We start from the raw sequence: 14,267 nt of genomic DNA, 5'->3' as shown, positions 1-14,267 counted from the left end.
ACTCAAGTGTCAGCCTTGATTATCTGCTCAAGTATCTGGGAAGGGAACGTTCCCCAGCCATTTACTGCTAGGGGATAAGTGAAAATGGTATTGACGACTCATTTCTCCTTGTGGAAAAATACACAACTCCTGTGTACCAACTTCTCACCACATGCAGTGTGCACTCTCAATGCAAGGAATCTCAAGCAGTTGGAGATGCAAGGGACTATGCTCTGCTTGTAAAGGCGCAAGATGAGTCCTACTGTAAATGGGGAAGAGACCTTTTTTTTGAAGTCCTGTTTGACTGAAGGATGAGGTAGCATCAACTTTCCTGTTTTTCTTTATTTTCTGCCTCAGTGAAGGGCCAAGATGAAGACACAAATTTGAAACCTTCACACCAAGAGCTTAACTCTAGCACTGAAAACATAAAGTAGACTCCCTGTGGAACATTACTTTGTACAAACAGGTTCCAGGCTCCCGACAAGCATTGTCAAGGACAAAGGTTTCAGATCACTAACATTTTTAAGTGCAGATAGTGAATTGTAAACAGTTTAAAAACATCCTCACTGAATCGAGTATCTTATTTTATTCGCTTCACTACTTCCTCTGATCTCAAATGGAACACCAACATCTTCTGCACTGCTCAAGCTTGCTGTACTCTTCAATGGACAACACTTCTTTGCCCCTCAACATTTCTTAATTCTTCACAAAGACCAAGACTTGAAAACTGCTCCAATATTTGATTAAGCTAACACCTCCGTCTCATTCTTAGGCAGGATACAAGAAAAAGCTGATACCCCTCTCACCACCACGACCCTTTTCACCTCCATTTTATTAACACTGCTATGCTAAGTGTTCCTCTGATCCTTCCTCTCTTGCCACCACCCCCTGCCCACCCGGTTGCAAAGTTGCAAATTGTCCCACAACTTTCTCAACCAGGATTTTGATTTCCTCCTCTCTGTTGTTTCCCTGTGTCAAAATCAAGACTCATGACAGTCTCCTATTCTACTCAATCTTTCAAGAACCTCAAATATACATTAGGTATCAGCCTTGGCCCAGTAGCAGCACCCTTGCCTCCAAGTCAGAAAGTTGTGAGTTCAAGCCCCATTTGAGCACATAATTTAGGCTTGACACTTCAGCGCAGTACTGAGGGAGTGCTGCGTAGTCAGATGTGCCATCTTTGATTGCGACATCAAACTGAGGTCTCGTCTGCCCTCACAGATGGATGTATTAGATCACATGGCACCACTCATAGAATCATAAAAAGGTTATAACACAGAAGGACATTCAGCCCATCGAGTCCGTGCCAGTTCCACGCAAGAGCAATCCAGCTAGTCCCACTCCCGCGCACTATCCCCATTGCCCTGAAAATTTCTTCCTTTCAAGGACTTACCCAGTTCCCTTTTGAAAGCCATGATTGAATCTGCCTCCACCACCCCCTCGGGCAGTGCATTCCAGATCCTAACCACTTGCTGCGTAAAAAAGATTGCCCTCATGCCACCTTTGCTTCTTTTGTCAATCACCTTAAATCTCTGTCCTCTGGTTCTTCACCCCTCCACCATGGAAAGTTTCTCTCTATCTATTCTGTCTCGACCCTTCATGATTTTAAATACCTCTATCAAATCTCTCAAACTTCTCTGTTCCAAGGAGAACAAACCCAGCTTCTCCAATCTTTCCATGTAACTGAAGTCCCTCATCCCTGGAATCATTCTAGTAAATCTTTTCTGCACCCTCTCTAAGGCTTTCACATCTTTCCTAAAGTGCGGTGCCCAGAACTGGACACAATACTCCAGTTGTGGTCAAACCAGTGTCTTATAAAGGTTAATCATGACTTCCTTGCTTTTGTACTCTATGCCTCTATTAAAAAAGCCCTGGATCCCGTATGCTTTTTTAACCGCTTTCCCAACCTGCCCTGCCACTTTCAACGATTTGTGCACGTATACCCTCAGATCTCTCTGTTCCTGTACCCCTTTTAGAGTTGTGCCAAAGAAAAGCAGGGGATTTCACCTGGTGTCCTGTCTGATATTTATCCGTTAACCATCATTAAAACAGAATATCTGGTCATTCACCTCCTAGCTGTTTCTGGGACCTTGCACACTAATTCATTGGCTGTAAAGCACTTTGGGATGACCTGCAGACATAAAAGATGCTATATAATTGCAAGCTTCTTTCTTTCTATGAAAGCATATTGCCTTAAGTGAGATTTCCCTGCAGTGCACTGGCACAAATATGCTAATTAAGTCCAGTGACAACAATTCATTGCTCTTTCAATTACATCATCTTTTCAACCTTGGTGATACTGCACTGATCACTTTGGCCCCTCACCAATATTTGCAAATGAAGAATAGGGAAGCTGATGACATCTCAACCTCCAGATAAAACAGCACCACTTTTTAAAAATCCCTCTCCATTTCCAACAGTACTCATCTTACACCTTTTCCCACAAATCAGGTTATTGAATACCTGCAAGACAGCTCAACAATGAACATTTTTGTTAGCAGAACTTCTTGCCAACATCCTCTTACATATATAAACATTTAACTTCAGCCAACATCTCTCAAGAAAAAAAGATAAGCATAATCTTACTTACAATTTACATTTTTGCTATTGACTCCAACACAGTACAACTGAGCTCGCCAGGCAGAAAAGAAAAAAAAAACAAAACAAAGATTCCCACTCCTTATCATTTATCCAGTGAATGCTGAGCTTTGCACAATCGATCGGCACCACACTATTCTGTTGTAAACAATTTTACAACACCAAGTTATAGTCCAGCAATTTTATTTTAAATTCACAAGCTTTCGGAGACTTCCTCCTTCCTCAGGTAAATGTTTCAGGAGCTCCTTGAAGCCTACGCATTTATACATATAGAACAATACATGGTGTTTACAGACTGCCCCTGCAACTGCCCGTTGCCAAGGCAATCACCGTGTTCAGACAGTGATTGCCTTGAGGAAGGAGGAAGTCTCCGAAAGCTTGTGAATTTAAAATAAAATTGCTGGACTATAACTTGGTGTTGTAAAATTGTTTACAATTGTCAACCCCAGTCCATCACCAGCATCTCCACATCACACTATTCTGTATCATCAATGAAAACCATTTCTAGATCTATAAAGTTATGCATGCAATGTTAGTTTGACTGACCCACTCGTATTAACACTGCCTTCTCGAGAGGGCCATTTCTTAGTGGCTCATGCCCAGTGCCAGTCTATTGGCCCACACAAAAAAAAAGTCTGGCTACTCTTGTTGGAAGTGATGTGGAGATGCCGGTGATGGACTGGGGTTGACAATTGTAAACAATTTTACAACACCAAGTTATAGTCCAGCAATTTTATTTTAAGTGCACTGTTGGAAGTGCACTGAAAAGGCCATTGACAGACACCAGGATCTGGCTCAGCTACGATGCGCCCCATGGTCAAATATATAAGACAGCGTTGGCATGTGGGCGAGCTCCTGAAAGATACCCACACCCCAGAATCAGTGCCATCGGGAGAGATGGTGAGGAAAGCATCTGAAGGCAGCAGAGAAAAACAAAAAAAAAAGTTATGGAAACCCTCCAATGGTCCCTTTGAAGTGCCCCAAAGCAGATTTTTTTTTTTAAGAAGTAAAAAAAAAAATTAAGAAAAAGTTTTAGTAAAGGAAAGCAAAATGTTAATAATAATTAAACATGGCTGCACCATGCCAGGTTGAAAAGCCCGGGCTACACACACACACACACACACACACTGCCTGTGTGAAGTCACTAGTCATCCCCTCCAAGCAAAGTTAGCAGAGTTTCCAGTGGGTTATTTCCCTTTAGAAAAGGGAATAGAATGGCTGCTGGGCCCAGTAACAAGTTGCGGCCGCCGCCTGCTCCCAAAGTGTGCGAGAGCCGCGTCTCCAACCAACCCAACCCAACCCACCCCCAGCGCGTTTCCCTCTGCCGGCGGCGGCGGCCCACGGGCCCAGAGCCCAGGGCCCGGGCAGTTCGGTGTTCGGGGAGAGAGAGAGGGAGGGGAGGGGAGGGGAGGGGGTGTGGGGGTGGGTTTATTTATACCTCGGGATCCCGAGCCTATTCATATCCACGTACCGAGCCTGGTTGGAGGTGTCGCTGTTGGGTTTGGGCTGCTCGCCGGCTCCGTCTGACTGCGCCTGGCTCGGGTGCAATAGGCCATCCTGCATCAACAAACCCACGTCGGCCATCATGGAAAGCAATGGTCGGTAATAGGAGGAAGGAGGAAGGAGGAGGAGGAGGAGAGGAGTCGGGTGGGGGAGGGGAGGAGCGGGGGAGGGGAAATGAGAGAGAGAGAGAGAGAGAAAAAAACCTGCCGCCGCCGCCGCCGACCGCCCGCTAAACGCAACCTAACCTGTTTTGAGAGGGATCCGCCCCCTCGCCGCCGTCTCGTTGGCTGCCGGGATCTCATCCTCGCAGCCGAGTGGCCTGATTGATTGTCACTCCAGTGACGTCAGAACAGCGGTTTGACTATCACGTTCGGTTGCAGTGCGAGACAGGAAGTGACGCTGTTCAGCTTCCAGGGTGCTGGGATGCTCCCACTCATGTGCTGCTGCAAGTGTTTCCTTTTCGAATGAAACCCATGAGGAGGCACTGGATTGAGCCAGTGTCATCAAAGAGAAAAAAAAAAGCTTTCCTTTTTGTTTTGAAGAGGGGCACAACTGATAAGGAACTAAACCATGAAATAAAGGAAACCTGTAAAATTAAATTATAATATTACCCATGCCTACCGTGGACTCCAGTCCCATGCGGTCGGTGCCCATCATATGAAAGCCTCAAGGGGACCAGCGGACACCGTGTGTTCTTTCTCCAGGGCCACCTGGGCGCGGACAAGAGGAGAGGCAGGCAGACAGCCAGAGTGACCTACTCGTAGACCGCGCCCAAGCTGGACTTGCACTGCTGCCAGGATTGAGTGTGTGGAAGTGTGCAATGTTTGGAGGCTGCTTCTACCCGCCTGACGTACTATCGGTGTCGGTACCTCACAGGAGGAGGCCATTTGGTCCATCGTGCCTATGCCAGCTCTTTGAAAGAGCTATCTGATTCGTCCCACTCTCCTGCTCTTTCCCCATAGCCCTGTGAATTTTTTTCCCTTTGAGTATTTGGCCAATTCCCTCTTGAAAGTTACCATTGAATCTGCTTCCACCACCCTTTCAGGCAGTGCATTCCAGATCATAACAACTCTCTGCATAAAAAAAATGTTTCCTCATGTCGCCTCTGACTCTTTTGCCGATTACCTTAAATCTGTGTCCTCGAGTTACTGACCCTTCTGCCACTCGAAACATTTTCTCCTTATTTACTCTATCAAAACCGTTAATGATTTTGAACACCTCTATCAAATCTCATCTGCCATGTGTCTGCCCATTTCACCAGGTTGTCTATGTCCTTCTGAAGTCTGTTGCTATCCTCCACATTGTTTACTACTGTTTGGGTCATCTGCAAACTTTGAAATTATACCCTCTATACTCAAGACCAGGTCATTGATACATATCAAAAAGAGCAGCGGTCCTAATATTGATTCCTGGGGAACACCGCTGTATACTTCTCTCCAGTCTGAAGAACAACTGTTCATCACTACTCTCTGCTTTCTGTCCCTTAGCCAATTTTATACCCTGCCACTGCCCTTTAATCCCATGGGCTTTAATTTTGCTAACAAGTCTATTATGTGGTACTTCATCGAATGTCTTTTGAAAGTCCATATACACAACATCAACTGCACGACCCTCATCAACCCTCACCTTTACTTCATCAAAGAACTCAATCAAGTTGACCTGAAACATTAACTCTTTTTCTTTCTCCACAGATGATGCCTTACTTGCTGAGTATTTCCAGCATTTTCTGTTTTTGTACCACAAGGAGTAGCTGAGATGACCAGCATAGATGCATTTAAGGGGAAGCTAGATAGACACTTGTGGGAGAAAGGAATAGAAGGATATGTTGATGGGATTAGATGAAGAAGAGTGGGAGGAGGCTCGTCTGGAGCATAAACACCCGTTGGGCCAAATGGCCTGTTTCTGTACTGTACATTCTATGTAATTCTGTGTAAATGTCCGAAGTTGATTATGAGCAGTATTGGGACAACCAGGGTTGCCAACCATCCCTGATTGTCTGGGAGTCTCCTGGAATTGAGGATTGATTGCCAGGGCACTGCTGCGAGCAACCCGGAGGGAAAAAAATCTGTAAAGTCAGCTAAGCTCGCCTGGTGACCCCTACTGCTGTATCTGAAACTTTCACGCAACAACAACAAGAACTTACATTTATATAGCACCTTTAACATAGTCAAACATCCCAAGGCACTTCACAGGAACATAATTAGACAAAAATTGACATTGAGCTAAGGAAGGAGATATTAGGGCAGGTGACTAAAAGTTTGGTTAAAGAGATAGATTTTAAATCGTGAATTAAAGGAGGAAAGACAGACGAAGAATTTTAGGGAGAGAATTCAAGAGTTTAGGGTCTCGACAGCTGAAGGCACGGCTGCCAATGGTGTGGCAAAAGAACCTTGAAATAGTTTAAGAAACAATTGGAGGCTATAATGCGGAGGCGGGGGGGCATTAGGTTTTCTCTGGATGGATGAATTAAAATGGGCTGACTGGCCTTCCCCATCCAGAATGATCTTGTAACCTGTACGGTGAAGACTCTTGTTTCGCATGCCCTGTTGACTTTTAGGCTTTGGAGTTGGAACTCTCTGACTGGGGATATGAACTACCAGACAAATTTGAGATTAATTTTGTTATATTCTCGAAGGGGGCTACTGGTTATGTGCAGGACCAATGTAAATCCGCAGAAGCTAACAAAATCTACCACCATCATATCTGTGAAACAACTGGGATAAAAACATTCTCAACCTAAATTTTTTAATTGATAAAATTGTTGGTAAAAATCCAAAGCACAGCGAAGCATTGCAGGTAGGGTACAGTAATGCAGTGGTTATGTTACTGGACTAGCTTCCAGACGCCTGGACGAATAATCCAGTAAAACGTAAATTCAAATATCACCATGGCAGTTTGAGAATTTGAATTCAGTTTAAGAATAAGAGAAACTGGCATCAGTAAAAATGAGCATGAAGCTGTCAGATTATCATCAAGACTGAACTGGTTCACTAATGGCCTTTCGGGAAATAAAACCTGCAGTCCTTTTTTTAATTCATTCATGGGATGTAGACGTCGCTGGCAAGGCCAGCATTTATTGCCCATCCCTAATTGCCCTTGGGAAAGTGGTGGTGAAGTCCTCACCTTATATGTAAATCTACTCCCACATTAATGTGGGTGACTCTTTTATTAGTTGCCTATGTGGCATGGCAAGCCACTCAGTTGTATCAAACTGTGCAGCTTTTTTTATTCTTAAACTGAATTCCCCCATTACTTGTGTTTTTTTATGGGAGAAGTAGAGGCATTTACAGACCAAGGCGGACATACCTTGATGTGTCAGAGGAGCATTCTTTGCAGGCTGTGATTCACAAGTGAGGTTGTGATAGAGTTGGCAAATCTCCAGGATTGTCCTGGAGTCTCCAGGAATTAAAGATTAATCTCCTGGGCACTGCTGCCAACAACCCAGGAGAAAAATCATTGGAGCAGTTTTTTTTTCATTTTCTTTGAACACTTTTGTTTATTGGTTATAAAAATATTGGAAATGGGGGGGGGTGGGGAAAGGTTGTTTGACGGTCAAGAATCATCCACTCAGCTAACTAAGAGTCTGTTTGTTTTCCAATTGGCGTAGAAAGGTGTTTCACCGTGTGGATGGATGTTTTGGGTGACAATGACTGGAGCATGGGAGCGGGGGAGGTGCGGGGGGGGGTTGGAGATGGGAGGTCATGTGATTATGTCCAATGTGTTCATTGAACTGTACTTGACGTAACCTGCAAATTGTATAATCTGTATTGTGTACGTTTGGAAAGTGATATGACAACTGTATTGTATGTACTGCTGCAAATTTTATGAATAAAGTATATTTTTTGAAAAAAAAATGGGAGGTCATGTGATGAAACCTCCAGGAATACATCCAACCAGAGTTGGCAACACGAGGTTGTGACCAAGTTGTGCTACATGTTGCAGGCAAACCCATCCATAGGCATGGCACTGCCAGCGACTGTGAAGGTCACAACAGCCCTTAACTTCTATACCTCCAGATCATTCCAAGGTCAATCCGCAGGACATAGATAAATGTTTGCCCAAGCAAGCAATTTCATCTCCTTCCCCATGGAGAGCCAACAGTGTGAAAAGGCTCCGCAATTTTACAAGAGTGACAGGATTCCAGAAGGCCCGGGGGGTTATATATTGCTTTGTGCTCTACTGCACATTGCCACTACATACACAAATCGGAAAAGATTCAACTCTCTGAATATTCAGCTCATTTGCAACCGTGATCGCAGGATTATGCAAGCCAATACTCACTTCCTGGGTAACTATCATAATGTCTCAATTTGAAGGCAGTCCAGTGTCCCATTAATATTTGATCCACAAAGACAAGTGACAGGATAGTGCCTGGGCGATTAACTCTACCTTCTGCAGCCATAGTTACAGATATCTTTGCAACATCTAAGGACACCAGCTGAAAACAGGCATAATGAGGCGCACGGTCCCAGCAAAATAACCATGGAGCTCTACGACAGACATGTGAAAGAGCGAGGGGTACAGCTGGATCGACTGTCAAGGATAACAGTAAATCTGCTGTATTTGGCACAACTTTATCCCACAAAGAGGCTGCAGAGGAGGAAGAAACCCAGCCAGAGCAAAGGAACTAGCAAGGGAGCTGAAGAGGCTGCAAAAGAAAATCCATTGCTGGCTGCGAGAGCCATTCCCCAAGATCTCATACCCAAGACCACCCAGTGAGAAAAGCTGCCCGCTGCATTAACAGCCCTGCCTATTTCTTCTCCAAGCCCTGCCCTAATCTACCGTCACTTACTGTGACTCAACTGTCCCACTCAAACTACCATTCCTGTAAACTACTGAAACATGGTTCTAAACCTTACAAAGAACACTCTTTGCAAACAGACAAACTGTAGTGCAACCACCATTTTTATCTCCCTAAATGTGATGTGTGTGAGTGCCTACTGTTCTCTGATGCTTTCCCATGGTGACCGTGTGTGATTTGCATGTCCCCTTAGACCGATCTAGGTGCTTCCTTAGGAGCAGGAGCACTTGAGGTGGCTGTGTAACCACAACAGCCGCTTGACTTTGGGAGGCCCTTGCTGTAAGATGGACTGCAACTGCATTGACTGCCTGGCCCTACACACTTTCTGACTCGTGTGCAAACATTGGAGGGGGCTGATGGGAGGGTTGCTGATATGGTGTCATCCTGAGAGACAGCACTATCGTGCCTTGCTGCTGGGCGGTCCCTCACCATGGCCATCGATTGGCATGGCCATGGACCTAATGGCAGCAATAAGATCTGCCTCATGCTCCCTTTAGGTAATCCCCAAGCCTATCAAGCCTGGAAGCAGTGGCCCTTTCTATCCTGCAGTTCCAAGCTCCATGAGCATCTGTGATAGAAACACCAACTGCTCTTGGGGCCTCTGGTATGGGAAACTTCTGGAGTTGTTACACACTCTGTGGCAGACTGCAGGGCCATTATGCAATGCTCAGCAGATGTGGCTCTGGACTCCTCCACCCAAGCTGCCGTCTACAGCTTGCTGCTTGGTGCTGTCCTTGAATGACTACATCAACTCTCAACGCTCAGAAAGCATTCAGCTTTTAAATGCAGGTCTCACGAGGTTCAGATCCTGAGCTCATCAACCAAGGTGGGACGCAAATTGGTCATCTGGACATCAGATTCCTCCTCGTCCCCCTGTCATCACCACCAGTTCCCACTCACTTACGCTCTGTACCTCACCCAATGTACTCCCTTCCAGATTAGCATCTACATTCTCAAGTTGGTCGTATTTGACCTGGTGGTTGTGAAGGCTAAGGTGAATGGCAGTGTGTGCTCGGAAGGGTAGGTGTGTCTGGATATGTTAAGCCCTGGCTCCACCTCCAGTGGAATACCGACAGAAACAGAAGACGAACAGAGTTTTTAATGGTGTTCTGATAAACAGCTTTCACCTACAGCTTGCAGTGGAAAACTTGACTGAGCAAAGTGCTTCAGTATGTTTTGTCTGCAGTGGTTGAATGAAGGAATAGACAGAGAAGTAAAGGTTACCACAAACCCTGAGCTTGGACCAGTCCTCCAATTCACTTTGTCCTATGGCCACTCTCCCCAGGATTTCCAAGCTTCCGCTTTACATTCGGTTAAAGGATGATCTTTAGAGCTTTCTCCTCCTGTGTGTGAACTCTCTGTCTCTTTTGTAATAGGCTCTCTTTTCCTGCAACCAGGGTAGAGGTAAGAGGTAGCAATTATGATGATATACAGTGATACCCCAGCGACAACACACAACCCACAGTACGCAAGATGGCAAGTCCCAGTGTCATGCAGCTACATAACAAGGAAGTTGACTTTGCATGAATGCATGCGGGGATCTGAGTGAAAGAACAGTTCCTTGGGAAGGCTGGTGATGGTAAGTGATCGCTGCAGCATAATGGGCATGCGTGGGCAGCAATGAAAATACTTTAGGACAGTATGGTGAGTGATAATTCTAAATGCCATGGATGTTTAATATGCTGAACAAATGGAAGGTAACTGTAGGTTCAGCTACCTTGTCTGGCCTGGTGAGGTCATTACATTTCTTCAGTCATCCAACTATGCAGAATGTTGCTCACGGTGTTTATGGTGGTAGCTCATTCCTGCTATTCTTGTGATGCATCCCGCATGAGTGCCCCGTCTGTCCCGAACAGAAACCCCACTGCTGTGCCTCACTTTCTGCAGCGGAATTTCAATGACCTCACCTCAAAAACAGGGTGCTCCCTGTGCTGTTTGCCTCCTTCCAGACATCGTGAACCGCCAAAGAAGCCTGCTTTCTTGACAGACTACAAGGGTCGCCTTCTAATTCTTCAGCAGCACCAGAATTCCCACCAGAATTGCAACGGGCAAGCTCCTAATCACAGGCAGTTGCAACACCAGGATCTCACCTCCATCATGCTAATGAGGCAGACTCCGGAATTCCAAGCAGGGTTATCAGACCAGCTCTTCCCAGACCATCCAACTTCCAGTCAAACTTATCCCGATTGGAAAATATAAGCTGGAATCCTCAGGAGAGGAGGTGGAGGAGAAAATGAATCAAAACAAAAGTTTAACAAGTCTGCCGGGGAACTTCTTATTGTTCACTCTCACAAGACAATTACATGCAGAGGAAGGGTATTCTGCCCGTCTTAGTTCATTCATGCGGAAAGACCCTGGAGATCACCGCCACCTCCCCCACCCCCTCATTGTATTGCAGCTGGCGCGAAGCAAAAGTGATTGGTGGTGGATTCCATCCCAGCAACATTAGTCCCAAATTGTATAAGATATTTTGTGCTGAAGCCAAAACCACTTTGCGTCTACATAAAGGATGCAGTGTAACTGAACTGTAGGATAGTGTGGCCTACCAGTTCCTATTGGTGTTACATTTTTGATAAGAGCTTTATTCTGCCAATAAATGTGCCAGTGGTGTTATTGTTGCCTCGTCGCAGTTTCCATTTGGAATTAATGACCAGAGTACTGGTGACTGTCAGAGTTACTAAATGCTGGTTAATCATATGATTAAGGTGTGGAATGGTTCAGAAATCTCACAGTTACAATCCTTAATGATGAGTGTCATCAGAAAGGATTGGTCGCATTTAGTCCAACTAGCCTGAGTACCATTGTGGCCTTTTAATATTACAGGACCCATGAAACCATTTCCAATGCAAGTGGCTTGTAATTGAGTTGATTCCCTTGCTGCCAAATCGACCCTATTGATATTGCGGATTGGATTCAGCAACAACAAGGCAATACAAAAGTGGCAAATGCTTGCGCAGGGTGCACAAAGTCACGCTTGCAACTTTTCAAATCTGAGTGGTCTTGCCCCTGGATGGCAGGGGGTGAAGGTCCATACAGGCTGGCAATAGCAGAATCACAAATGGGCAGTTCGAGACCTCAGTTGGACCTGAGCCAAGCTGGCTCACTCAATGCAATTGCTGCTTCACTGGCACTTTGCTGTTGGGGGCCCCCCAGACAAAGCTCCAAATTGGAATGGTTTCAAGTGCCCCCTTTGGCACTTACATGCATTGCTTAAGCTTGCAAAGGCACCCATGTCGTATAGAAAGCACTCTTCCAGAAGAATATCCCCTTGAAACCAACCATACACCAATCGTTCCACAGAGGAGGTGAAGCAATTTTCTCGGCCCCAAGGATTTTCTCTTGTGTAACTGAGGAAATGCCTCTGCTTTTCATAGTCAACAGACAAATCCTAAATTAAGTATGTTTGCATCACTATTAATGTTACTATGTTGCTTGGTGCCATAAAGCACCTCACAGACTGACTCTCTTGTACGGTATGGTGATTATACCAATTACAAAAAAAAATCTATTTTTTTGCAACCATTTTCAAGTCACCTCCTCTCCATCCTGCATGCCTGGTTTCCTCTGGCCACATTGTAACTGCAGACGAGGGGGTGAGTAAATGACCTGCTCCTGTCCTTATGTTGATCAAGAGCCAGCCACTAGGAGGTGGACGAGAACAACCTGGGGATAAGTCAGGTAGTCCTCATCCATCACACGCACCATCCATAGGGAATTGGATGGCCCAAGGCCTCTGCCTATCACCTACCCATGGGTGTCACAGCTGAGACAGTGTCTCAACAACATGAGTGATTTCAGGCATAAATCCTCTATGATGCCATGCTCTGGGGCTTGATTGAGACACCACACAAGCATATTGACATTCATAAGTTGCATGAAGGAAATACAACTGGGGATTGGAGTAAAAAAACATAATTGCTTTACATTCTTGTGAAAACAAAATATTTTGGCTTTCCAATATTCTCAGCTCCTAAGTTCATAGAATAATACAGCACAGAAGGAGGCCATTCATCCCATTGTGCCTGTGCCGGCTCTCTGAAAGAGCTACCAATTAGTCTCACTCCCCCGCTCTTTCCCGATAGCCCTGCAAATTTTTTGTTTTTAAGTCGATAACCAATTCCCTTTTGAAAGTTATTATTGAATCTGCTTCCACCACCATTTCAGGCAGTGCATTCCAGTTGTCTGGCATCTTGTTGCAGGTGTGATTGCCGAACCACATGGAGGAGGTTGGATGGAAAGGGATGGCTTGTGTCAGCTGATTGAACAGTGGGTTAGCTGTCCCTAACTGTTTTTTCAATACCCGTACCCATGTCTATGTTCTGCATGCATCATACTACTTCCATACCCAAAGTTAGCTGGGCATTCCCTACCTCAGGAATTCTGAGAGTAACGTGGTGACGATCCTTGAGTGCATCTTTCTCATTTCCAGGCTATGACTGCGGAGGCCTCTGCTGATTCCCCTGTGGATGTTCCAACATTTTTAAGCTTTTCAAGGGTAGTAGGGAGGGTCGAGCTTCCGATTTGTGCTCGCGGTGGGAAACCCCACCTACCAGCCGCATGCACTGGGAAAACTGCCCTCAATTTTCCATCTATTCCGATTGATGGACTGAAAATAACGGGCACCCCACCCGCGATTTACCAATATGCATGGGCTGCGGGTGAGGCTCTCCATTGACAGCGCAATCTTGCCTTATCCGCCCTGGCGCCTTATCCTGCCCCTCAGGAGATGGTAACATTACTTAAGTGTCAGACTCCTTTCCATCAGGCCTGCAAACGTCATCTAAAGGATGAAGGCTCAGAGTGCGGAACATCACTAAGTTTAAAGAAAGTCGAAGAGAAGGCAAGGTAAATAAGAACTGGTGTTTACGTGATGCCAAGCTTGGTTTTGAAAACCAAGAGATTGGGGGGAGGGAGGATTTGAGGGAGGCAAGGAGTTCCACAGTTTCAAAGTCTTGGGAAAGAATAAGTTCGCCTCGGAGACGGTGAAATGGGTCTCAATATCAATGCAGTGAGGATGCAAAAAGGAAGAATGGTACGTAGGCAATTAGGAAGGCAAATGGCATGTTGGCCTTTATTGCAAGGGGGTTGGAGGACAAGAGCAAGGAAGTCTTACTACAGTAGTACAGGGCTTTAGTGAGACCTTACCTGGAGTAGTGCATCCAGTTTTGGTCTCCTTATCTAAGGAAGGATATACTTGCCTTGGAGGTGGTACAATGAAAGTTCACTAGATTAATTCCTGGGATGAGATGGCTATCCTATGAGGAGAGGTTAAGTAGAATGGGCCTATACTCTCTGGAGTTTAGAAGAATGAGAGGTGATCTCATTGAAACATATAAGATTATTAGGGGTCTTGACGGGGTAGATGCTGAGAGACTGTTTCCCCTGG

General features: G+C 45.4%; 1 protein-coding gene across 7 annotated transcripts in view; it reads right to left on the bottom strand.

Annotated features, from left to right (window-relative positions):
• Positions 1-4,257, bottom strand: part of LOC137332598 (transcription elongation regulator 1-like) — a 92,957-nt gene extending 88,700 nt beyond the window's left edge. For 2 of the 7 annotated variants that reach the window (XM_067996545.1, XM_067996550.1), the window contains exon 1: positions 4,016-4,253. In XM_067996545.1, coding sequence (XP_067852646.1) covers positions 4,016-4,164 — 149 coding nt within the window. In that variant the 5' untranslated portion in view covers positions 4,165-4,253. Of the gene's footprint in view, positions 1-4,015 lie in introns of all 7 variants that reach the window. The other 5 variants (XM_067996551.1, XM_067996544.1, XM_067996546.1 and 2 more) reach the window with 5 other exon arrangements.
• Positions 4,258-14,267: the final 10,010 nt, after the last annotated feature.

The sequence above is a fragment of the Heptranchias perlo genome, chromosome 14 (genome assembly GCF_035084215.1).
Source record: "Heptranchias perlo isolate sHepPer1 chromosome 14, sHepPer1.hap1, whole genome shotgun sequence".
NCBI lineage: Eukaryota > Metazoa > Chordata > Chondrichthyes > Hexanchiformes > Hexanchidae > Heptranchias > Heptranchias perlo.
Note: the sequence above shows the minus strand (reverse complement) of the source record. Positions and strands in the feature narration are given on the sequence as shown.